The sequence below is a fragment of the Periophthalmus magnuspinnatus genome, chromosome 3 (assembly GCF_009829125.3).
Source record: "Periophthalmus magnuspinnatus isolate fPerMag1 chromosome 3, fPerMag1.2.pri, whole genome shotgun sequence".
NCBI classification, from domain to species: domain Eukaryota; kingdom Metazoa; phylum Chordata; class Actinopteri; order Gobiiformes; family Gobiidae; genus Periophthalmus; species Periophthalmus magnuspinnatus.
Window position 1 is genome coordinate 745,878 of NC_047128.1, and position 24,687 is coordinate 770,564.

The 24,687-nt window shown below is 40.6% G+C and overlaps 1 protein-coding gene across 1 annotated transcript in view; it reads left to right on the top strand.

The window, feature by feature from the left end:
* The window catches only part of efl1 (elongation factor like GTPase 1), a 189,007-nt gene that overhangs the window by 40,819 nt on the left and 123,501 nt on the right, over positions 1-24,687 (top strand). The window contains exons 12-14 of the mRNA XM_055229179.1: positions 11,064-11,179; positions 13,979-14,169; positions 21,820-21,958. Of these exons, the coding sequence (XP_055085154.1) occupies positions 11,064-11,179; positions 13,979-14,169; positions 21,820-21,958 (446 nt within the window). The remainder of the gene's footprint in view (positions 1-11,063; positions 11,180-13,978; positions 14,170-21,819; positions 21,959-24,687) is intronic.

Here is a 24,687-nt window from a genome sequence, read left to right on the forward strand (position 1 = left end):
AACCCCACGAGAGCGTCAAAAACACGACAGCGCTAACACGATAACAGCGCTAACACAGACTTTGTTTCCTCTGCATAATGTTCCACCTGCTCCGAGGATGAGGTCTTTTTCCAGGCCTCACTGTTGTTTTTATCCAGGTCCATGGTACAAAGTGAAAGTGAAAGTACAAATCCTTAAATCATCAGGACGTTTATCCATGTGACTCTCGTTTATTCTTCCAGATGATCTTTAGAGACTTGAGTTATATTTGCTGTTGTGGTGAAACAGAACCGTTTCTTCTCAGTCTGTGGTATCGCACTGGTATCGTTATCGGCGAGTACGACAAGGCTAAGTATCGGTATCGGAACAACACTATTAAAAACAGGCGCAGGCGTCAGTATAAACACTATAAACTCGACTTTAAAGTAAAAGTACGATCACTATCCACTTCTCGTTCAGTGATTTAAAGCTGGAACAGTATTTTTTGGGGTCAGTATTTATTTTTTTGCTTTACTGGAACATTTTTGGTCATTTTTGTTTTGTGTGTATTTGATCAGATTTAAGCCGTAAAATAAATAAATGAATAAATAACTCACGATTTTGAACAATATTGCAGATTTATAATAGTTTTTCGTGGTTTAAATCTGCTCTTTTATCATCTATTATTTACTTTCAGTTTGTTATCTTGAAAGAAGGTGCTGGGGTGTTTCCTTTTCTGCGGTCGTTTTTTTGCGCAGTACCTCTCTTGACCACAAGTCGGCGCCGTTCTCCAGTCTTGGATCTCCTTTCTTCTCTTGTCAGATGTGGTGAACGTGGATTTTTTTTGTTTTTTTTTTCCTCCACAAACCCGCGCGGCTGCTTTACTCTGCTCCTGTCACAGCTCCGTGGCCTAATTGCGGAGTTTGTGTTGGGTTTAGACACGCTGTCAGAACCAGGCCGGAGCCGCGGCGGTGCACGAAGCAGAGAAGAAGAAGAAGAAGAAGAAGAAGAAGTGATGTAAGGTCAGCTGCGGCGAGGAGCCAGAGGGGGGCAGGAGCGGGGGCTGTCCAAACTGTCTGAGCGCTAATGAGGACAGCAGCGCCGTTACCTGGAGCCTCCCGCGCTGTGGACTCGCGCGCTGACAGTTCTATGGCGCCGTCCGAGCTCTGCCGTTCGCTGTTTACGAGGGTGACCCAGCTGCACGGAGCGGCGAACCTCACCAGCGCAGACCTGACTCGTAATAAATAACAAGGACACAGGGCTGAGCGTACGGGGAAATATAAAAAAATGCAAGATATACTCGAGCAGTCAGAAGTTTGGACGCGCAGTTTCGTTTATTAAGTCTGAGACGCTGATGCTTTTCCCAGCGTCCACGGTCAAACCTGTCGCCGCTCGCGCTCAACTTTATCATCGCCTTCGTCCCCCGCCTTAGCAACAGTATCTAAGGCCGTGTTTATAACGCCGAACAATCTGAAAACACGAGGAAACGGCGTTATAACAGATTAAACACTGTGTAATCTGTCTCCTTTAAGTAAGTGAGGAGGTGGGCGGGGTCAACACTGACACCTACCGCCCGGTCCTGGAACTACATTTCCCGAAAAAAAAAAAAATTATACTAAAAGTTTGAAAGCTCAGGGTGAGTCAGCTCTGTGGAACTAATGACACAAGAACTGGACTTTTATTTCAAAATATGTTTCTGAAACTTTATAAATCGCAACGTTCTTAAAGCGTATCGTCGAGTCGAGTTTAAAATGAGCTTTTTTTGGACTTAAAACAGCTGCGTTATGAATATTAGTTAGCATGTAGCTGGTTTTACTTAGCTGGTTAGCACGTAGCCTGTTTTGCACATGGCTGATTAGCGCATAGTTGGTTGGCGTAGCTGGTTAGCGAGTATCTGGTTTGTGCATAGCTGGGTAGCGCATAGCTGGTTAGCACGCAGTTGGCTTGCGCGTAGCTGGTTTGCGCATAACTGGTTTGCACATAGCTTGTTAGCATGTAGCTGGTTTTCTTGTAGCTGGTTAGCGCGTAGCTGGTTTGCACATAGCTGGTTTGCACGTAGTTGGTTAGCATGTGGCTGATTAGCGTGTAGTTGGTTTGCGCGTAGCTGGATAGCGCATAGCTGGTTTGCACGTAGCTTGTTAGCACGTAGCTGGTTTTCTTGTAGCTGGTTAGCGCGTAGCTGGTTTGCGCATAGCTGGGTAGCACATAGCTGTTTAGCACACAGTTGGCTTGTGCGTAGCTAGTTAGCGCGTAGCTAGTTTTGCACATGGCTTGTTTATACGTCGTTGGTTAGCACGTGGCTGATTAGCGCATAGTTGGTTTGCGCGTAGCTGGTTAGAATGTAGCTGGTTAGCACGTAGCTGGTTAGCGTGTAGCCTGTTTTGCACATAGCTGGTTAGCATGTAGCTGGTTAGCACATAGCTGGTTAGCACGCAGTTGGCTTGTGTGTAGCTGGTTAGCGCGTAGCCTGTTTTGCACATAGCTGGTTAGCACGTAGCTGGTTAGCCTCTGTGATGCCTTTGACCTCTTAATATTTAAAGTTTTGGATAAAGTCTGTGGGAAAAGTGAACATAAAGACGAGTTCTAGGTCCGGAGCGTCGGTCGTTGAGCTTCGTGGATCTGTAGAACGTTTGTCTTCTATTTATAGTTGAATCTTAATGTTTTAAACAGATTGTAATAAAATGGATCAGCGATGGCTTTTGTGGATTTGTGTTTTACTCCTCGTGATGGCCTCAGTCTGTCTTCCATGTGTTTGGCATCGGTGGAGTTTATGATGTGACTCGGACAAAACCCTGATCTGACAGCTCCAAGGTCCCATAATGCACCTCTCTGATCTATATGATAATGTCCTCATCGCAAACAGGCCTGGGGTTGTGTTCTGTTTCATTCTCACATGTTTAACTCACAAACCTGCAGATTTAGGCTGAGTTCTTCTTCTCTCAAACTGAAAACACTCTGTTCCACCTTGTGATGTCATCATGTGGTGATACAGGAAGTGCTCCACTGTGTTTTTAAACTCCACACACCTTCATTTATAGAATCATTTGGATCATTTCAGTCCTGGAGTTGCCAATTTTCTACGGAAACTAAAGGTAAAAGGAGCTGTGATCTTGAAAACTACCACTTCATGACATCACAAGGTGGAACAGCATTTTGAGCTTTGGAGATGTCGACAGAAGTAAGTGTATTTTTAAAAATCCGCCCTGTTCTTCAAACTGTTCAGATGTTTCCCCATTTTCTAGTCGTTTCTTCTCGTTGAGCCTCTGGAGATTTATTTGGACTGATTCATGTTTGAGTTTAATCTTTTAATCCACTATTTTCAAGACGCCATTTTGTCTATAAATCCCCATTTTCACCTCCCCTGTGACACGCCCACTGTGACACGCCCACTGTGACACGCCCACTGTGACACGCCCACTGTGACGTACGTAAAATCAAACTCTTAAACACGACCAATTAACGCTCGGATTGATCACCGAGAAAACGAACGTGTAAATCTCTTTAAATCCCGTTTGCATTTTGCGCTGATGTGTGTATGTGTGTGTCACCGCGGCAACTGCTGAACATCTCGTCATAGACACACATGCAGACATAATTTTTGAGTTTAAAATGATATTCCGTTTTCTAAAAGAAGTGGTTTTGTGGTGTCAAAATCTGCATCAGTGAGTATCAAGCCTTTTCCTTTAGTTTTAAAATAATAACTGACACGCCCACTGGGACACGCCCACTTTGACACGCCCACTGAGACACGCCCACTGTGACACGCCCACTGTGACACGCCCACTGTGACACGCCCACTGTGACACGCCCACTGTGACGTCCGCTCTTCCTTCTCCAGTTTTATTTTCTTAATCATTGATACTCGTCGGATTCTGCAGCGTCGCGTCGTCATTTTGGTACAAATGTTTAAAAACGCTCTGCTCTAGTGCGACGTGCGTCTGTCCACAGGGGGCGCCACAGCGACACGCCTCTTTATCGTCATGACACCACAGTCGTTTTAGATGAACACCGCAACTCAAAATGTCCAAATTCTCACATAACGATCCACAGGTGTCACAGATTATAACTATAGACACAAACACAACAGGCCAGATTTAAATTTTCCATGCGCGTTCTCCGTCTTGTCCCGGTTTTATCCGGTGGCACGATCGGCACGAGTCTTTGTCCCGGTGATCCCTGCGCCGGCGCTCGGCCCTGCGGCGCTGGCACATAAACGTGGAAACGCCTTGGATTAGCGATGACATCTTCTACACAGAACCGCATTATAATGGACACGGCACAGATGTCGGCGCTCGCCTCGTACATACTTTCCTCTGCTTGTGGGATTAACACAAAATTCCGAATCCATATTTATACTGTGAATGCTGCCGGCGGCTTCTTTTTTTCCTCTTTTCGGAGCCGAGAGTTTGGGATCTTAGAGCGTTGCGTTAATGTACCACAATTGGATTTAAAATTTTCAATATTCCCGACGTAGAAATGCAGATTTACAAGTGAGGAATGAGATTTAATTGGACGTACGACAGCGAGGGAATTACGGGAAACACGTCGGAAGTTTGGAGTTGTCAAAGATGCAACCGTAAAAAGTCATAAAAACAAAAACGAAACGACAAAACTCCATAATAAGCGCGTACGCATACACAGACAAACACGCTCGCTCGGATTTTCCAGAGCACTTTCAGTTCCTCTTCTTTTTTTTTTTGCTCTTTGCGGTCGCCGTCGTCCTGCTCCAGAATTTGGAAGCTATTACTTCATAACCGCATCGGGACGCAGCACAAACCAGCGCTGGCATTCCCATTATTACCAGGCATCTGACCTCAGTGACTGATCCGCGGGGCTGAAGCGAGCGCAGTTTTCATGTTTCAGCAGATTTCGAGTATTAACTATTAAGCCACACATCCTGGAAAATGATGAATATTAATCGCCAAATTTCCAGTTGCCGAAGCCATGGAAAACTGACGGAATTTTGAAACTGGGTCGGATATTCTTTCAGCTTTATGTATTTTCACTGCCCTAGTTGCAGTTTTATGAGGTTTGATGAATGAGGCATTACCAAAGACTGTTTATGTAAATGGACGTAGCGAACCTGCTAGCGCCGCGTTCGGAACAGGAAGTGAGCGTCGGAATCTGGCTCCAGTTCAGTTTCTATGTAAAAACCGTGTCCTCTAGGTCAGACTCATTCTGGTCTTAAATGTTCGTATTAACCCTCTACATGATCCTGGGGTTTTTATTTCACTATTGTGTCTGTAAATCAAGATCTGAACATTAATAACAGACAAATCACATGTTTTATCTCATTTTGTTAAGTTATTTTGAGGTTTTTGTTGTTGTTGTTTTGTTTTTTTCTGTTATTTTGAGGTTGTTGTTTTTTTTTTTATTTTGTTTTTTTTTAGGTCATTCTGAGTTAATTTACTTATTTTTTTGGTTATTTTGAGGGTATTTTTGTTTTGTTTTTTAGTTATATTGAGTTCATTTATTTATTTTTGTTTATTTTGAGGGTTTTTCTTTTGTGTTTTTTAAGTTATTTTGAGGTTTGTCTTTTTTTTAGTTATTTTGACTTCATTTATTTATTTTTTGTTATTTTGAGTTTTTTTTTTATTTTGAGTTGTTTTTGTTATTTCGAGTTTTTTTTGTTATTTTGAGTTTGTTTTTTTGTTATTTTGAGTTAGGTTTTTTTGTTATTTTGAGTTTTTTTTTAGTTATTTTTTTTGTTATTTATACTAATTTTGGTCTTAAAGCGTTAGCAACGGGTGTGATTGACAGCGTTGCTAAGCGCCTGCTCCCTGCTAAACCAGAAGTGCAGCTTTGCTAAGGGAAGGGGCGTTACCTTCAACAGCCTCGCTCCTGATTGGCTCTTTGGTTGCTATGATACTCGACTCTAAATTAGCCGCTATAACTGCTTTAGCCTCAGTGAACTTCAGCGTCTGTTTGCCTTCCATTTAATTTAGTCCAAGTTGAAACAAAGTTAAATTGTTTTGTTTTTTGGTGTATAACATTGGAAATACCTTCAAATAACTAAAATCAGAAATAAACGGCTGTGTTTTCTGCGTCGCTGTGTGTTTTCACGGCCATGTGTTTGGTTTCGATGGAGTTTATGAGGTGACTTGGACATAACCCTGCGCTGTCGGATTCTAAATGCAACAAAAATCTGAGGATATTACGTTTTACAGCCGTCGCTCTCCAAGACTAAACCAGCCAAACTGCAGCTCTCCATTTTGTACAATGTCTAAAGAAACAGAAACAGAAACAGCCTCTGTGTGTGTGAGCAGAAGAGGCTCAAGGAGTCAATTATACACGTTTAAACATTTATACTACTACTACTACTACTACTGCTACTACTACTACTACTACTACTGCTAATACTAATAATGCATTGAGTTTTTATCGTGTTTCCAGACACTTCTGTCACTTTTACTCTTCATGTTTCCTTCATCCCTCTGTGTTTTGTTGCTGTTATTGCAGCCACACCCGTCCTGGGGCAGACTGACAGAGGCGAGGCTGCCACTCTGCGCCATCCGCCCCTCACACATCCAACAACACTCGCACACAAACGCACACAAACGCACACAAACGCACACAAACGCACACAAACGCACACAAACGCACACAAACGCACACAAACGCACACAAACGCACACACTGCAGTTGTTTTGTGGGTGGAGGGTCTTGTCTAACAAACCTTCAGGATGGACGTATTTTTTTTGACCAGCTGAATTTGCAGTTTGTCTTTTGACCCTCTGAGGCTTCTGTAGTTTGAGTTAATTCTACTTTAACCTCATCCCACACTTCCTCCAAAGCTTTATAGATATTGAACAGGCAAATAAAGTGAAAAAGTCTTATTTGAATAGTCGTTTTGCGTCTCAGGTTCTTATATTTTCGTATGTCGTGCCCCTTGGAATGAGTCTGGGCTTTAACTGGACGACGAAGAAAAGAAAGAAAATGATAGAAACAAATCTAAGCTCTGAGTTTTAGACAAATAATTAAACCCAGACTGTAAATCGGACAAAATGAAATGACCAAAAGTCCAGAGAATCTGTTCTAATGTAATGACCTTTGTCCAACCCATCAACTGTGAATATAAACGGACGTCGCTAACCTGCTAGCCACCGCGTTCTGCACGTTCTTTTTACGTTTGAAAACTAAACCTGCTGCTTCAGACTCATTCTGGTCTTAAATGTTTGTATTAACCCTCTACATGATCCTGGGGTTTTTATTTCACTATTGTGTCTGTAAATCAAGATATGAACATTAATAACAGACAAATCACACATGTTTTATCTCATTTTATTAAGTTATTTTGAGGTTTTTTTGTTTTTTTTTTTAGTTATTTTGAGGATTTTCTTTTTTTCTGTTTTTTTTAGTTTTTTTTTTATTAGGTCATTTTGAGTTTATTTACTTATTTTTTGGTTATTTTGAGTTTTTTCAGTTTTTTTTATTTTTTTTTGTTATTTTGATTTCATTTATTTTTTGTAATTTTTTTGTTATTTTGACTTTTTTTTGTTATTTTGACTTTTTTTGTTAGTTTTTTTGTTTTTTGTTTTTTTTAGCTTATTTATTTATTTTTTAAACTGTCCCCTCTCTCTGTCTATGAACATTAATAACAGACAAATCAGGTCCTTCTTTCCTCGAGGTCGCTCCTGTTAGCGTTAGCATTAGCGTTAGCAACAGGTTTGAGTGACAGCGTTGCTAAGCGCGGTGTTTTGTTTGATCTGTGCTGAGTTATGTCAATGGAACTTTCCTGGTTAAATAAAAAATAAATACATCTGCATATTAGGGTCGTCAAAAGTATCAAAAATCAGATACTAATCAATACTAAAACTAGTATCGAAACTAGATACTCATTTACTGTAGGTATCAGAACTAAAAAAGTCCCGCAAGTATCATAGCAACCAAAGAGCCAATCAGGAGCGAGGCCCTTCCCGCCCACACCACTTGTTTAGCAGAGAGCGAGCGCTTAGCAACACTGTCAATCAAACCTGTTGCTAACGCTAACAGGAGCGACCTCGGGGAAAGAAGGACCTGATTTGTCTGTTATTAATGTTCATATCTTGATTTACAGACACAATAGTGAAATAAAAACCCCAGGATCATGTAGAGGGTTAATACGAACATTTAAGACCAGAATGAGTCTGAAGCAGCAGAGACAGAGAGAGGACACAAAAAACAAAAAAATTAACTTAAAAAAATAAAAAATAAAATAAAATCTAAATAACAAAATAAATAAACTAAAAAAAATAAAAATAAAATACATACAATAAAAAATATAAATAAAATAAAAAAAAAATAACTGAAAAAAAAAATAATAATAAAATAAAATAAACTCAAAAGAAAATTTAAAAAAAAGAAAGAAAAAAAAAGAACCCCAGGATCATGTAGAGGGTTAATACGAACATTTAAGACCAGAATGAGTCTGAAGACAGAGACAGAGAGAGGAGACAGTTAAAAAAATAAACTCAAAATAACAAAAAAAAAAAACCCACAAAAAAACTCAAAAGAACTGAAAAAACCTTAAAAAAAAACAACAAAAAAACTCAAAATGACAAAAAACAAACAAACTTCAAAATAACAAATAAATAAATAAACTCAAAATAATAAAAAATAACTAAAAAAACCACACAAAAAACCTCTCAAAAGAACTGAAAAAAATAAATAAATGAAGTCAAAATAACTTTTAAAAAAACAAAACAAAACTCAAAATAACAAAAAAATAATAAATAAACTCAAAATAACTTAAAAAAAGAAAAAGAAAAAAAAAAGACATACAGCGGAGTGGACCGGTTCTGAGGGTTTTAGAACATCTATGAGATAAAACATGTGTGATTTGTCTGTTATTAATGTTCATATCTTGATTTACAGACACAATAGTGAAATAAAAACCCCAGGGTCATGCAGGAAGTGCGCCAATGATCACTTCCTGTTTGTTACGCGGCGGCTAGCAGGTTAGCTCTGTCCATTTATATAAACAGTCTGTGGTATTTCTGTTCTGTTTCTCCACCTCTCGTCTCACAGATGTTGTTTAAAAATGACTTCAGAATAACGGAAACCCCCTTTTTAATTAAACATCTGGCCTGTGTGTGTGTGCGTTTGTGCGTTTGGGCCTTTGTTTGCGCGGCGGTGACATCGTTCTAACGCCATCTTGACTTTCATGTGGTCACTTTGGTGTTCCTCGCCCGACCACATTACCTATTCTTTTACCAAATTTAACGAAATAATGCTCCAGTTAGAACGGGTCGACGCGCTTCTGCTGCCGTCGTGTAGGAGGATAATGTGTGTTTTTTGTTAAAGCGGTGACGTCGTCCATTCGGTTGTGTACAGCTGCGTTGCCGTGGTTACAGCGGCGCGTTTGAAGTCGCCACAGAGCCCACTCGAAGCGCTCGGGTCAGGTTGCTGCTAAACTAATGTGCGGATAATGATTTTCAGCTCTCATAATCCCACTGCCCTCCTGACCGGACTCTGCGAGCGTCCAGGAAATGTGTTTAGAGTCCAGAGCGAAGGCGGAGGTGGTCAGACGAGATAAACGAGCCGTGTCCGTAGGTTAACGCTGCTGTCCAGCTGTTTTCTTGGACTAATCTGGATTATTCCCACTGGGATCAGGACGAAGTTGTGAACTGAGCTGATAAAATGGGAATAATACAACAAAAAAAACTTGAATGATGGAAGAAGGACTCCATTTTGTTTAGTAAAAGTACAAATACTGGAGCAAAAATATAAGTAAAAGTAAAAATAAGAGGAGGAGGTATTTACTTCTATGTCGTATTAAAGAGGAGGTATTTACTTCTATGGGGTATTAAAGAGGAGGTATTTACTTCTATGTCGTATTAAAGAGGAGGTATTTACTTCTCTGTTGTATTAAAGAGGAGGTATTTACTTCTATGGAGGTATTAAAGAGGAGGTATTTACTTCTATGTTGTATTAAAGAGGAGGTATTTACTTCTACGTTGTATTAAAGAGGAGGTATTTACTTCTATGGAGGTATTAAAGAGGAGGTATTTACTTCTCTGTCGTATTAAAGAGGAGGTATTTACTTCTATGTTGTATTAAAGAGGAGGTATTTACTTGTATGTTGTATTAAAGAGGAGGTATTTACTTCTATGTTGTATTAAAGAGGAGGTATTTACTTCTATGTCGTATTAAAGAGGAGGTATTTACTTCTCTGTTGTATTAAAGAGGAGGTATTTACTTCTATGTTGTATTAAAGAGGAGGTATTTACTTCTCTGTCGTATTAAAGAGGAGGTATTTACTTCTATGTCGTATTAAAGAGGAGGTATTTACTTCTCTGTCGTATTAAAGAGGAGGTATTTACTTCTCTGTCGTATTAAAGAGGAGGTATTTACTTCTATGTCGTATTAAAGAGGAGGTATTTACTTCTATGTCGTATTAAAGAGGAGGTATTTACTTCTCTGTTGTTTTAACTGTGACACTTCACATATTTAGATCCATGTTTCATTTTATTGTTTTGAAAATGTTAAATTCGCCCAAATCAAAGTATTAACATGTTTTATCAGTTTCACTTTCGTTTTTGTGGCTCTGAGTCCAAAGCCCCGCCCCCTTCACGGCGCTATCACATCACAATCAGCGTTAATGAAACTACTGCACATCACACCAGGTTTGTGAAGCTGTAGTGTGTTGTTTTGTGTCATGTTTTTGTATATTTATGGAGGATTGTCGTGTGGGAGCGTGGGTGATGTAGGCTTGTGGGCGGAGCCTCGTACAGGAGGGTTTGAATAGGGCCTGGAGAGATCTCTAGATGACTCAAACATGCATGGACGACTCTAAAACCTCTGCACACGTGTTTTTTGATGAAGATCAGCGTCAGAACATGCAGAAAGTCCATTTTGTCGATGATGTAAATCGATGTTTACTTTACTCAAACGACTTAACACAAAATACATACATTCTTATTTTCTTAAACTTTAAAGCTGAGTCTAAATATTGACATTTTTATTTCAGTACATTTCTGTGTTTTAACAACTGAACAAACATTTTAAACCCGCTCTTCGCTCCCTCTCCTCCTCCTCCTCCTCCTCCTCCTCCTCCTCCTCCTCCTCTCTGCTCTGACTTTAACCTCCAAAACCATCTGTCACATTTGACCCGTGCTTGTGTCCAGACCGCTGACCCAGGAAGAAATCGCCCAGCGCCGGGAGCTGGCCAGGCAGAGGCACGCGGAGAGGGTCAAAGCCGAGGCCGGACCGCCCGACGACCACACGTCTGCGACCGACACAGGTGAGTCGGACACGGCGCCGGAATCAAACGTGTCCCGTCTGCTGCACAGGACGTCCTCAAGTCAGAGAGATTCACCAGGACGGGACGGTTTTAACAGTTATACTTATGTTTGCACCAGACTTTGAATAAAGATCTTTTATTTTAAATTGGATTACACTGTCCCCTGGTTTATCTCGGGGGTCACGTTCTAAAAATAACCCACAACAGGTGAAATCCGCTTTATTTTTTACATTATTCTCTCTGTTTTTGTCTGTCAAACCCCTCACCACACACTTTATACACTTTTCTCACACACTCTTCCTTTGTCTTCCTTCTTCTTCCTTTTTCTCTTTCTTTCTTTCTTTTTTCTCTTTCTTTTTCTCTTTCTTTCATTTTCTTTTTATTTTTTCTCTTTCTTTCTCATTCTTTCTTTCTTTTTCTTTCTTTTTCTCTTTCTCTTTCTGTCTTTCTTTTTTCTTTTTTTCTCTTTCTTTATTTTTCTTTCTCTTTCTTTCTTTCTTTTTCTTTTTTCTCTTTCTTCCTTTCTTTCTTTCTTTTTCTTTCTTTCTCTTTCTTTTTCTTTCTTTCTTTTTTTCTCTCCCCTCACCACACACTTTATACACTTTTCTCACACAGGCGTTAACATTTTCTCACATTTCTCTCTCGTTTAAACTCTCTCAAAGTTCAAACCTTCGTAGGCGTCTTTGTCGGTGCAGAACGTTTCATCGACATTGTGGGTTTTGTCGGGGAGAAAACAAATCGCAAACGTACAGCACTTCAGAGTCACACTGAGATCCAACGTTTATGTAAATTTGTTGACACATTTTTCTACAGTTCCTTAGCCAATCAGGACGCACGACACAATGGTCTACAGTCCAACAGCCAATCAGGACGCACGACACAATGGTCTACAGTCCAACAGCCAATCAGGACGCACGACACAATGGTCTACAGTCCAACAGCCAATCAGGACGCACGACACAATGGTCTACAGTCCAACAGCCAATCAGGACGCACGACACAATGGTCTACAGTCCAACAGCCAATCAGGACGCACAACACAGCAGCAGATACAGACAGAGGGGACACAGTTTTTCAATAGAAAGTGAATCGGAGCCAGAGTCGATGGAGCAGGAAGTGCGCACATGATCACTTCCTGTTTGTAACGCGGCGGCTAGCATGTTAGCTACATTCATTTATATAAACAGTCTGTCATTCTTTTCAGATTGAGTCAGTTCTGAGACTCATTTTCTGCTGGAGATATTAAATCGGTGACAGTGGCTCAGTTGGTAGAGCGTTGGTGCACTGACCCACAGGTTGGCGGTGCGATTCCAGCTCCCACAAATGAATCCTGTCGTTGTGTCCTTTGGCAAAGACGTTTGACCCCCCCTCGCGTCGGTGTCTGTGTGTGAATGTGTGTTGACCTAAAGCGCTTTAAGTCGTGAAAAATAGAAACGCTCTCTCTAAATCTTGCCCAAGGACACAAGGGCAGCATTCTTCTGTGGGAGCTGGAATCGCACCGTCAACGTGAGTCCTTCTTTTTCTTTCAGGCTCATTCCAGTTCCAGTCCTGGAGTTTGAGTCCAGCTCCATAAAACCGCACATTCTGAAGGATGGAGCAGAGTTAATGGGACTTGAACTCGGTCCATTCACTTGACATTTGAGTTTATGTTTGAAACTTAAGAATGAACCGAAATGACTCACGTTTGATTCAGGCTCAAATAAAGTTCTGTCTCACAAACCTCCATGAAAAATCACATGAATTAAACTTTAGGTAAATGGGAGAACACACACGGAAATGTACACGAGAACACACACGGAAATATACACGAGAACACACACGGAAATATACAGGAGAACACACACGAGAACACACACGGAAATATACACGAGAACACACACGGAAATATGCACGAGAACACACACGGAAATATACACGAGAACACACATGGAAATATACACGAGAACACACACGGTAATATACAGGAGAACACACACGGAAATATACAGGAGAACACACGGAAATATACACGAGAACACATGGAAATATACACGAGAACACACACGGTAATATACAGGAGAACACACACGGAAATATACAGGAGAACACACGGAAATATACACGAGAACACATGGAAATATACACGAGAACACACATGAGAACACACATGAGAACACACACGGTAATATACACGAGAACACACACGAGAACACACGGAAATATACACGAGAACACATGGAAATATACACGAGAACACACATGAGAACACACACGGAAATATACAGGAGAACACACACGGAAATATACACGAGAACACACGGAAATATACACGAGAACACACACGAGAACACACGGAAATATACACGAGAACACACACGGAAATATACACGAGAACACATGGAAATATACACGAGAACACACACGGAAATATACACGAGAACACACACGGAAATATACACGAGAACACACACGGAAATATACACGAGAACACACATGAGAACACACACGGAAATATACAGGAGAACACACACGGAAATATACACGAGAACACACACGGAAATATACACGAGAACACACATGAGAACACACACGGAAATATACAGGAGAACACACACGGAAATATACACGAGAACACACGGAAATATACACGAGAACACACACATAAACACACAAGAACACACCCCATCTCCTTTTAGACAAACAGCTGATGGTCTGATCTTCAGGAGCAGTGTCGTCCTCCTCAAATGAAACTGTTCCATTAAACCTGTTTTATCAGAGAGCGCCCCCTGCAGTTTGGTTGAGTTCATATTTGTTTCGTAGATGTGGAGTCCAAGATGGCGGCTCTGGAGGTGAAGGAGCAGAGGGAGCAGAAGGAGCAGAACGCCGAGGAGGAGCAGGAGGAGCGGGAGAAGTTCGTGGCCTTTGCGAGGGTCTACAGCGGCGTCCTGCGCCCGGGACAGAGGGTCTATGTCCTGGGACCGAAGTACGACCCGGCACAGGGCCTGAGCGCGGTAAATACAGCTCCATATCACTACGCCTCCACACAGACTCCTCCTACAGGCCTCCTCCTCACACACGCCTCCTCCTCACACACGCCTCCACACCTCCTCCACACCTCCTCCTCACACATGCCCCTCACCTCCTCACACGGGGAGGAGGGAGAAAAAAGGAGAGGGAGGAAGAGAGAGGAGATGGGAGGGGTGAGAGAGAGAAGAGAGGAGGGAGGAGAAGATGGAGAGAGGGAGGGAGCAATATAGTAGGGAGGGGAAAGAGGGAGGAGAGAGGGAGGGAGAGAGAAAGAAAAGAGGAGGAGTGGGAAGAGGGTGGAGGGAGGGAGAGAGAGAGGGAGGGAGAGAGGGGGGGGAGAAGGGAGAAGCAGAAGAGAGAGAGAAGGAGAGTGCAAGATAAGAGGGGGGAGCGAGTGGAGGAACTGAGGGAGGAAAAGAGGAGGAGAGAGAGAGATGCAGATAGAGAGGAGGAGAGAGAGGAGGGAGGGAGGAGAGAAAGGAGGAGAGATAGAAAGAGAGAGGGGGGGTGATGGAGAGAGTGAGAGGTGGAGACAGAGGGGGGAGGCAGAGAGACAGAGGAGGTAGAGACAGAGGTATTTACTCGTCCACTTGTGTAAATACAAACCGCTCCTCTCTTTCGTTGGCGCCCGTTGCCGTGGGCCTCGTCTGCTTCACATTAGACACATCTGAAACGCTTCAGCTTCAGAAAACAGTTTGGACTCGTCTTTAGCCTGAAACAAAGATAACTTTTGTACAGTTCCATTGAAAACAGCAGGAGGCGGAGGAGGCGGAGGAGGAGGCGCGGGTGGGGTGTGTTTGCTTTAGGGAGGTGTGGAGGGAGGTCACGTGAGGGCGGAGAGGCCTCTGGGCGGAGGTCTGCGAACCTGAGCGATCTGTTTTGACTGGTGTTTGAAAGAGAACGTCAAATGTTTGAAAAGGAAATGTGAAAAAAAAAAGTCTGACCCAATTCATCCTGAAAATTTAAAGGGACGGGACACGACTTTTTCTGTTTGAGGGAAATTGATTTTGCCCTGGAACAAATTTAAGGTAAAAAACAATCAGGAATCAGGAAGTGAGCTGTTAGCATGCTAATGTTCTCCGCTCTGGTCTGTGAAAGTAGAGAAACAGCTTATAAACTCATCACTGTGAATAATTACGACGAGTGAGGAACATGAGGCACAGGTTTAACAGACCCGGATGTGTTGTGTTTTGTTTGTGTTTGTAAAGTTAAAGCCACACTCTGGAACATTCAGCTGAAACGTCTAATTATGAGTCAGGTTTGTGGAGATGCGAGCCCACTCAGAGGAAGAACACAGGTTTTTCTATGTGTTTCGGTGCAATAAAAAACATCCATAATGAACAAAAATAGATATTAGTTCAGTCTATTAGTCCATGTTTTGGCAGAAAAGTTCCACACTGAAGCTTTAACGGTGCTGTATCACACAAAAGTGACTCTTTGGAGCTTTAGTCCATGTTCTAACACTGTTCTCTCCACAAAAAAACAGACCTGGATGTGTTGTGTTTGTGTTTGTAAAGTTAAAGCCAAACTCTGGAACATTCAGCTGAAATGTCCAGTTAAAAGTCAGGTTTGTGGAGATGCGAGCCCACTCAGAGAAAGGACGTAGGTTTTCAGTGCAATAAAAACATCCATAATGAAAAAAATAGATATTAGTTTTGAGATATTAGTCTGTTTTTGGCAGAAAAGTCACACACTGAGGCTTTAAAGTCGCTAAATGACACAAAACTGACTACACTGACGATGTTAGTGCATCAAAAACAGACCTGGAGTTGACACTTTATTATTAGTCTGTTACATCTACAAAGCTCAAAATGCGACGTTCCACCTTGTGATGTCATCAAGTGGTAGTTTTCACGTTAACTCCTCCTCCTTTTCCCTTTAGCTCAGTAGAAGATTGACAACTCCAGGACTGAAATGATCCAAATGATTCTATAAATGAAGGTGTGTGGAGTTTAAAAACACAGTGGAGCACTTCCTGTATCACCACACGATGACATCACAAGGTGGAACAGAGTGTTTTCAGTTCGAGAAAAGAACAGTTTGTGTGTTAAACATGTGAGAATGAAACAAAAAAAACAAACAAACACAACTCCAGGTCTGTTTGTGACGAGGAAACGACATTAGACCAGATGAGAGCAGTGCATCATGGGACTTTAAACATAAAAATTGTTTAGTTCTTCATTTTCAAACAGTAAAGCTCAGGTCCCGCCCCTTTAATCGTCTCGTTACAGATTCATGAAGCAGTGTCAGTGATTTAATCCTCGCAGTTTGACGTCTCACTCTGTTGAACCTTTAAACCCTTCAGACCTTTAGATCTTAACTTTTGTATTATTTAAGTTTTTGTTCAAGTTATAATTCTCCAGGAGGTATTTAAAGTTCGCTCTGCCCAAAGTTCAGTTTAAAAATGGAAACGGCAAAACCCAAACGTCACACTTCCCCTTTAAATACATAATGTTTTTAAATTAAATCAAACGTGTCGTGCGGTTTAACTCTCACTTTGTGTTTATTATGTTTTATCTTGTTCCTTTTTTATTAAAATGACACACTGACGTCTCCATTAACACATTTGAAACAGACCACAGAGGGCGGGGATGAGGGGAAGGTGAAAACGAGGATTTTCAGAGCAGGGAAATAAAACTTTTGATTCTATTTTCACGTCTGGTTTGCACAGAATTCAAGCTCTAGATCCAGATTCTGTGTGAAATCACAACGTGGCTGTGTCTGGATGTGCACACTCTGCCCACAGGGGGCGCTATTCAGGGGTCACGCTTTAGTGACGTCTGAATAGTATGTCCCACAATGCACTGGGAGAGTGGACAGAGTGGACAAACAGAGTGGACAGAGACAGGACACGACTGAAGGTGGAGGAGAGAACTAAACCAAGACTCAGTTCACAGACTGTGTAAAGATATAAGAGAGTGTGACGTCACCCGCGAGTATCATAGCAACCAAAGAGCCAATCAGGAGTGAGATGGACCTGATTTGTCTGTTATTAATGTTCATATCTTGATTTACAGACACAATAGTGAAATAAAAACCCCAGGATCATGTAGAGGGTTAATACGAACATTTAAGACCAGAATGAGTCTGAAGCAGCAGAGACAGAGAGAGGGGACAGATATTCAAAAAAACAAAGTAAAAAAACAAACAAAAAACAACAACAAAAAAACTCAAAATAACAACAAAAAAACATGAAAAAAAAACCCTCAAAATAACAAAAAAAACCCACAAAACACTCAAAAGAACTGAAAAAAACAACCTCAAAATGACCTAAAAAACAAACTTCAAAATAACAAATAAATACATAAACTCAAAATAATAAAAAACAACTCAAAATAGCAAAAAAAAACACACAAAAAACCCTCAAAAGAACTGAAAAAAATAAATAAATGAAGTCAAAATAACTTAAAACCCCCCCAAAAAACTAAAAAAAAAAAAATAATAATAAATAAACTCAAAAAAAAAAAAAAAAAAAAAAAAAAAAAAAAAAAAAAATGACAGACAGCGGAGTGGACCGGTTATAGTGAAATAAAGGATCATGTAGAGGGTTAATACGAACATTTAAGACCAGAATGAGTCTGAAGCAGCGGTCAGCGTCCATGATCACTTCCTGTTTGACCCGTGGCGTTAGCATGTTAGCTGTCTGTGTGGTGGACGTTGGCTTCTTGCTTCTTGCTTCTCCTTCTCCTTCTCCTCCTCCTCCTCCTCCTCCTCCTTAAACTCGCTGAAGTTCAGGTTTGTTTCTGTCTAAAGTCCTGAGTAAATTGGCTAAATTTAAACTTCTTTTGCTCAGCTGTTTTTCCCTTTTTACTTGTCAGAGTAAATTTAAATCACTCTCCATAAACGTCCCCCGTCACTTCTCACTCACTTAAGTCGTGAATGGCCGGCGCGCTCCGCTGTATCCGGTTGCCGCGGTAACAGGAGTACAGCGCCACAACACTCGCTCGAGCCAATTTCACCGTGTCTTTCTTTCATTTGAAAAGGTTTAAAGATGAATATGCTAATGGGGCAGTGGGCAGACGCGACTGAACGACTCAACGACTCAATTTGATGATTTTTATTGTAAAATTCAGGTTTTTTCTTTGTAAAAATGGTCAGTTTTTTATACAAACGTCCTGAATGAGACAAAATGGACTGGACTAATGCTGTTACCTCCTCAAAAACAGACCTGGAGTTGTGTTTTGTTTCATTCACACAAACCCTGCATATTTAGTTCTTCTCTCAAACCAAAAACACTCTGTTCCACCTTGTGATGTCATCATGTGGTGATACAGGAAGTGCTCCACTGTGTTTTTAAACTCCACACACCTTCATTTATAGAATCATTTGGATCATTTCAGCTTCTGGAGTTGTCTCTTATCTCGACTGAACTAAAGGTAAAAGGAGGAGTTCACTTGAAAACTCCCACTTGATGACATCACAAGGTGGAACGTCGCATTTTGATCTTTGTAGATGTTACAGACGAATAATAAAGTGACTCAAACATGTGTGAATGAAACAAAACACAACTCCAGGTCTGTTTTTGACGCACTAACATGGATTAAAGCTACAACAGTCAGTTTTGCATCATATAGGAGCTTTAAAGATGCACTATGTAACTTTTCTGGTGGTCGTCTGCCTCCTGCTTGTCTCCGTGTTTCTGCTTCACCTGCAGTGTTCCGTAGCATGACATTAAAGGTTCTATATTTCACAGAATTGACTTTTATAAGCTTCAAGCCACATCGTTCAAATAAGTCTGTAACATCTCCAAAGATCAAAACACCCTGTTCCACCTTGTGATGTCATCAAGTGTGAGTTTCCAAAGTGAACAGCTCCTTTTACCTTTAGTTCAGTCGAGATTTGTGAGGATTTCCAGGACTGAAATGATCCAAATGATTCTATAAATGAAGGTGTGTGGAGTTTAAAAACACAGTGGAGCACTTCCTGTATCACCACATGATGACATCACAAGGTGGAGCAGAGTGTTTTTGTGTGTTAAACATGTGAGAATGAAACAAAAACACAACTCCAGGTCTGTGTGTGACGAGGAAACGACATTAGAACAGATCAGAAAATACAGTCAGATGGGCCCTTTAATAGTCTAATACGGGCCCTTTAATAGTCTAATACGGGCCCTTTAATAGTCTAATACGGGCCCTTTAATAGTCTAATACGGGCCCTTTAATAGTCTAATACGGGCCCTTTAATAGTCTAATACGGGCCCTTTAATAGTCTAATACGGGCCCTTTAATAGTGTAATACGGGCCCTTTAATAGTGTAATACGGGCCCTTTAATAGTCTAATACGGGCCCTTTAATAGTCTAATACGGGCCCTTTAATAGTCTAATACGGGCCCTTTAATAGTCTAATACGGGCCCTTTAATAGTCTAATACGGGCCCTTTAATAGTCTAATACGGGCCCTTTAATAGTCTAATACGGGCCCTTTAATAGTCTAATACGGGCCCTTTAATAGTCTAATACGGGCCCTTTAATAGTCTAATACGGGCCCTTTAATAGTCTAATACGGGCCCTTTAATAGTCTAATACGGGCCCTTTAATAGTCTAATACGGGCCCTTTAATAGTCTAATACGGGCCCTTTAATAGTGTAATACGGGCCCTTTAATAGTCTAATACGGGCCCTTTAATAGTCTAATACGGGCCCTTTAATAGTCTAATACGGGCCCTTTAATAGTCTAATACGGGCCCTTTAATAGTCTAATACGGGCCCTTTCACTCTAGTCTTTATCCGAGTCTCTTGTGTCTCTGGCTCTTACTTTTGTAAAACAGGGACCACAGCAGCACAATCAGACCTGGCCACGTCCAACGCGTCTTAATCCAGGGTTTAATCAGAGCCAGACCATCTGCACTTTATCAGACGCTAATGGGGAAACCAACGCGTCTGCTAGGGTCGAATTTAGAGCTGTAATCCTTAAAGACGAGGTGATCTGCAAAATTGACTTTCTGTGCGTTTTTCCCATGTTCTGACTCTGTTCTTCATCAAAAACACGTGTGCAGAGGTTTTAGAGTCGTCCATGCATGTTTGAGTCATCTAGAGATCTCTCCCGGGCCCTATTCAAACCCTCCTGTACGAGGCTCCGCCCACAAGCCTACATCACCCACGCTCCCACACGACAATCCTCCATAAATATACAAAAACATGACACAAAACAACACACTACAGCTTCACAAACCTGGTGTGATGTGCAGTAGTTTCATTAACGCTGATTGTGATGTGATAGCGCCGTGAAGGGGGCGGGGCTTTGGACTCAGAGTGACAAAAACGAAAGTGAAACTCATAAAACATGTTAATACTTTGATTTGGGCGAATTTAGAATTTTCAAAACAATAAAATGAAACATGGATCTAAATATGTGAAGTGTCACAGTTAAAACAACAGAGAAGTAAATACCTCCTCTTTAATACGACACAGAAGTAAATACCTCCTCTTTAATACGACATAGAAGTAAACACCTCCTCTTTAATACGACAGAGAAGTAAATACCTCCTCTTTAATACGACACAGAAGTAAATACCTCCTCTTTAATACGACATAGAAGTAAATACCTCCTCTTTAATACGACATAGAAGTAAATACCTCCTCTTTAATACGACATAGAAGTAAATACCTCCTCTTTAATACAACACAGAAGTAAATACCTCCTCTTTAATACGACAGAGAAGTAAATACCTCCTCTTTAATACAACATAGAAGTAAATACCTCCTCTTTAATACTCCAGAGAAGTAAATACCTCCTCTTTAATACGACATAGAAGTAAATACCTCCTCTTTAATATGACATAGAAGTAAATACCTCCTCTTTAATACGACATAGAAGTAAATACCTCCTCTTTAATACAACATAGAAGTAAATACCTCCTCTTTAATACGACACAGAAGTAAATACCTCCTCTTTAATACAACATAGAAGTAAATACCTCCTCTTTAATACAACATAGAAGTAAATACCTCCTCTTTAATACGACAGAGAAGTAAATACCTCCTCTTTAATACAACATAGAAGTAAATACCTCCTCTTTAATACAACATAGAAGTAAATACCTCCTCTTTAATACAACATAGAAGTAAATACCTCCTCTTTAATACAACATAGAAGTAAATACCTCCTCTTTAATACTTCCATAGAAGTAAATACCTCCTCTTTAATACAACATAGAAGTAAATACCTCCTCTTTAATACTCCAGAGAAGTAAATACCTCCTCTTTAATACAACATAGAAATAAATACCTCCTCTTTAATACAACATAGAAGTAAATACCTCCTCTTTAATACAACATAGAAGTAAATACCTCCTCTTTAATACCTCCATAGAAGTAAATACCTCCTCTTTAATACAACATAGAAGTAAATACCTCCTCTTTAATACAACATAGAAGTAAATACCTCCTCTTTAATACTCCAGAGAAGTAAATACCTCCTCTTTAAGAAAAAACCAACAACAAACAACAAAAAAAAACCCAAACTGAATGAGTTTTTTATATAAATGTACATTGTTTCAGATTTTTGAATATATATAAAAAACTTTTTTGCTGGAGCTCCCCCTGCAGGTGGAGTATTGTCAGTACAGTTGGGGTGAGACGACAGGCCTGGTCTAATTCCTGTTTTATTTTTTTGTTTTGTTCCCTTATCCCAGCTGCCAGAGGGCTGTGACTCCCAGTCCGACTCCATCCCGGACACCCCCCACCTGTCCCTGTGCACGCTGGGCGGCCTGTACCTCCTGATGGGGCGGGAGCTGGAGGAGCTGGAGGAGGTGCCATCTGGAAACGTCCTGGGTAAATAAGTCTATCCTTTTATTGATTACTTCATTACCGCGGCGGCTAAGTCTTGTGCTAATTGGACTGGCACCTCGCTCGGGTCCAGATCCAACCTCTGAGGTGCCAGCGATTTACAACCTCGCTCTGATCTATGGGGCGGAGGAGTAATGGAGGCGCTAAAGGAAATTGGATCTCCTAAAGTTTTCTCAAAGGCACCGGAAAAAGTTATGTGAATCATGGGTCAAGTTCAGGTTTGTTGGTGTTTTCTGTGAGCAGCTCGTCGTCGTTTCAGTTCTTCTGTTCAGAATTCAACTGTGTAACTGGACAAAAGGTTTTAGAGTGAAGTCGTTTCTCTGCTCGTTCAAGTCTCTTCTTCAGTTCTGGTCAGATTCCTGCTGGACACTGACTTATATCTGTCTGAAGGAGGCGCTAACGACACTGAAGCTAACACAACTGTTTGTTTACCGTTTGTTTACTCGGTCTAACGAGCTGCACTAAGAGTGAACTGTGCCTGAGTCATATTTAACGGACTCATTCAGGCCCATAATCCCCTAGAGCTCGTGCACCTATTAGCATACTGGCTATTAGCATACTGGCTATTAGCATACTGGCTAGCACTGTTGTTTTCCTTGTTTAGGTTTAGGTCGAAACAAACAAATAATTTATTTTCTCTGGCTCAGATCTGAACCTCAGTGTCTTTAAAGGGGCGGCCAGTGTCTTTAAAGGGGCGGTCACTGTCTTTAAAGGGGCGGTCACTGTCTTTAAAGGGGCGATCAGTGTCTTTAAAGGGGCGGTCACTGTCTTTAAAGGGGCGATCAGTGTCTTTAAAGGGGCGGTCACTGTCTTTAAAGGGGCGATCAGTGTCTTTAAAGGGGCGGTCAGTGTCTTTAAAGGGGCGGTCAGTGTCTTTAAAGGGGTGGTCGGTGTCTTTAAAGATGTAGTAGTACTTTTTATAGTCGTACTTTTGCATATTTTATTGACAAATATAGTAGTACTTTTTTAGTCTTACTTGGTGTTTTTTTTAATAAATGCAGTCGTGTTTTTTTTAGTCATACTCTGTGTGTTTTTACAAATATAGTAGTACTTTTTTCAGTCGTACTGTGTGTATTTTTATCTTGTTCTTTCCTGATTCCTCAGATTCTCAGATAAACGCTGCTGTTTACTTGATTTACTTTATTTACTTTATAATTCCCTGAGTGGAGTTTGGACTTTTCTTAACACAAACTCAAACTCAAACGCTCTGAACTTCGTTTCTTCAGATCCTGGTTTGAGCGGCGCTGATTTAATCTCTGACATGTTGCTTTGATTTGAGACGTTTCTGGGTTTAATAATCTTAAAGTTTAGTGAATACTTCGTTCACTTTAGTGCGACTTGATGAACTGGGATCGTGTTGAAAATGTCCGACGTCACATTTACAGCAAAGAAATCGCCTTTATTTTGATTTTATTTGGACGATTTTAGATTTGTTCATTCAGATTGACAGCAGAGGGCGCTAGAGAAGCAATAATTCCACGATAAAAAGGATTGACAATAATCGTTTGTGTCACATTTTATATAATTGTGATAATCGACAGCAAAGATAATCACCGTTATATCACCAGAATGTGCAGAAAAAACCAAAAAAAAAACAAAAAACCACTTATCCACAGGGGACAGTGGGGGGGACAGAGGGGTCTGTTGTCCGGGGCCCCAGGGTCTTAGGGGGCCCAGAAATGTGAGGCTTTTTTACTTTGAGCCCCCAAATTTATCCGCTAAATCTTAGTTGTTTTCACTGATAACAAAGTCCAATTATATAGACGTTTTTATCGTGATATAATCGTTAATCGTTAATTATTTTGGATATGATAATCGTGACATGTTTCAGTCCCAGACCTAGAGGGCGCTAGAACTGTCGCTGTTCAGGTCTGTCTCTGAATCAGCTGCTCGTCCTGGTTTAATTTTCAAACTTAAATATTAAAATGATTATCCCATAAAAGTAAATACCTCCTCTTTAATACGACATAGAAGTAAATACCTCCTCTTTAATACGACATAGAAGTAAATACCTCCTCTTTAATACGACATAGAAGTAAATACCTCCTCTTTAATACGACATAGAAGTAAATACCTCCTCTTTAATACGACATAGAAGTAAATACCTCCTCTTTAATACGACATAGAAGTAAATACCTCCTCTTTAATACGACATAGAAGTAAATACCTCCTCTTTAATACGACATAGAAGTAAATACCTCCTCTTTAAGTAAATACCTCCTCTTTAATACGACATAGAAGTAAATACCTCCTCTTTAATACGACATAGAAGTAAATACCTCCTCTTTAAGTAAATACCTCCTGTTTAATATGACATAGAAGTAAATACCTCCTCTTTAATATGACATAGAAGTAAATACCTCCTCTTTAATACAACATAGAAGTAAATACCTCCTCTTTAATACGACATAGAAGTAAATACCTCCTCTTTAAGTAAATACCTCCTCTTTAATATGACATAGAAGTAAATACCTCCTCTTTAATACAACATAGAAGTAAATACCTCCTCTTTAATACGACATAGAAGTAAATACCTCCTCTTTAAGTAAATACCTCCTCTTTAATATGACATAGAAGTAAATACCTCCTCTTTAATATGACATAGAAGTAAATACCTCCTCTTTAATGCCTCCTCTTTAATACCACATAGAGATAAATACCCCGTCTTTGGAGTCAGTGTAGGTGTCTGGACTTTAAAAACACAGTGGAGTTTC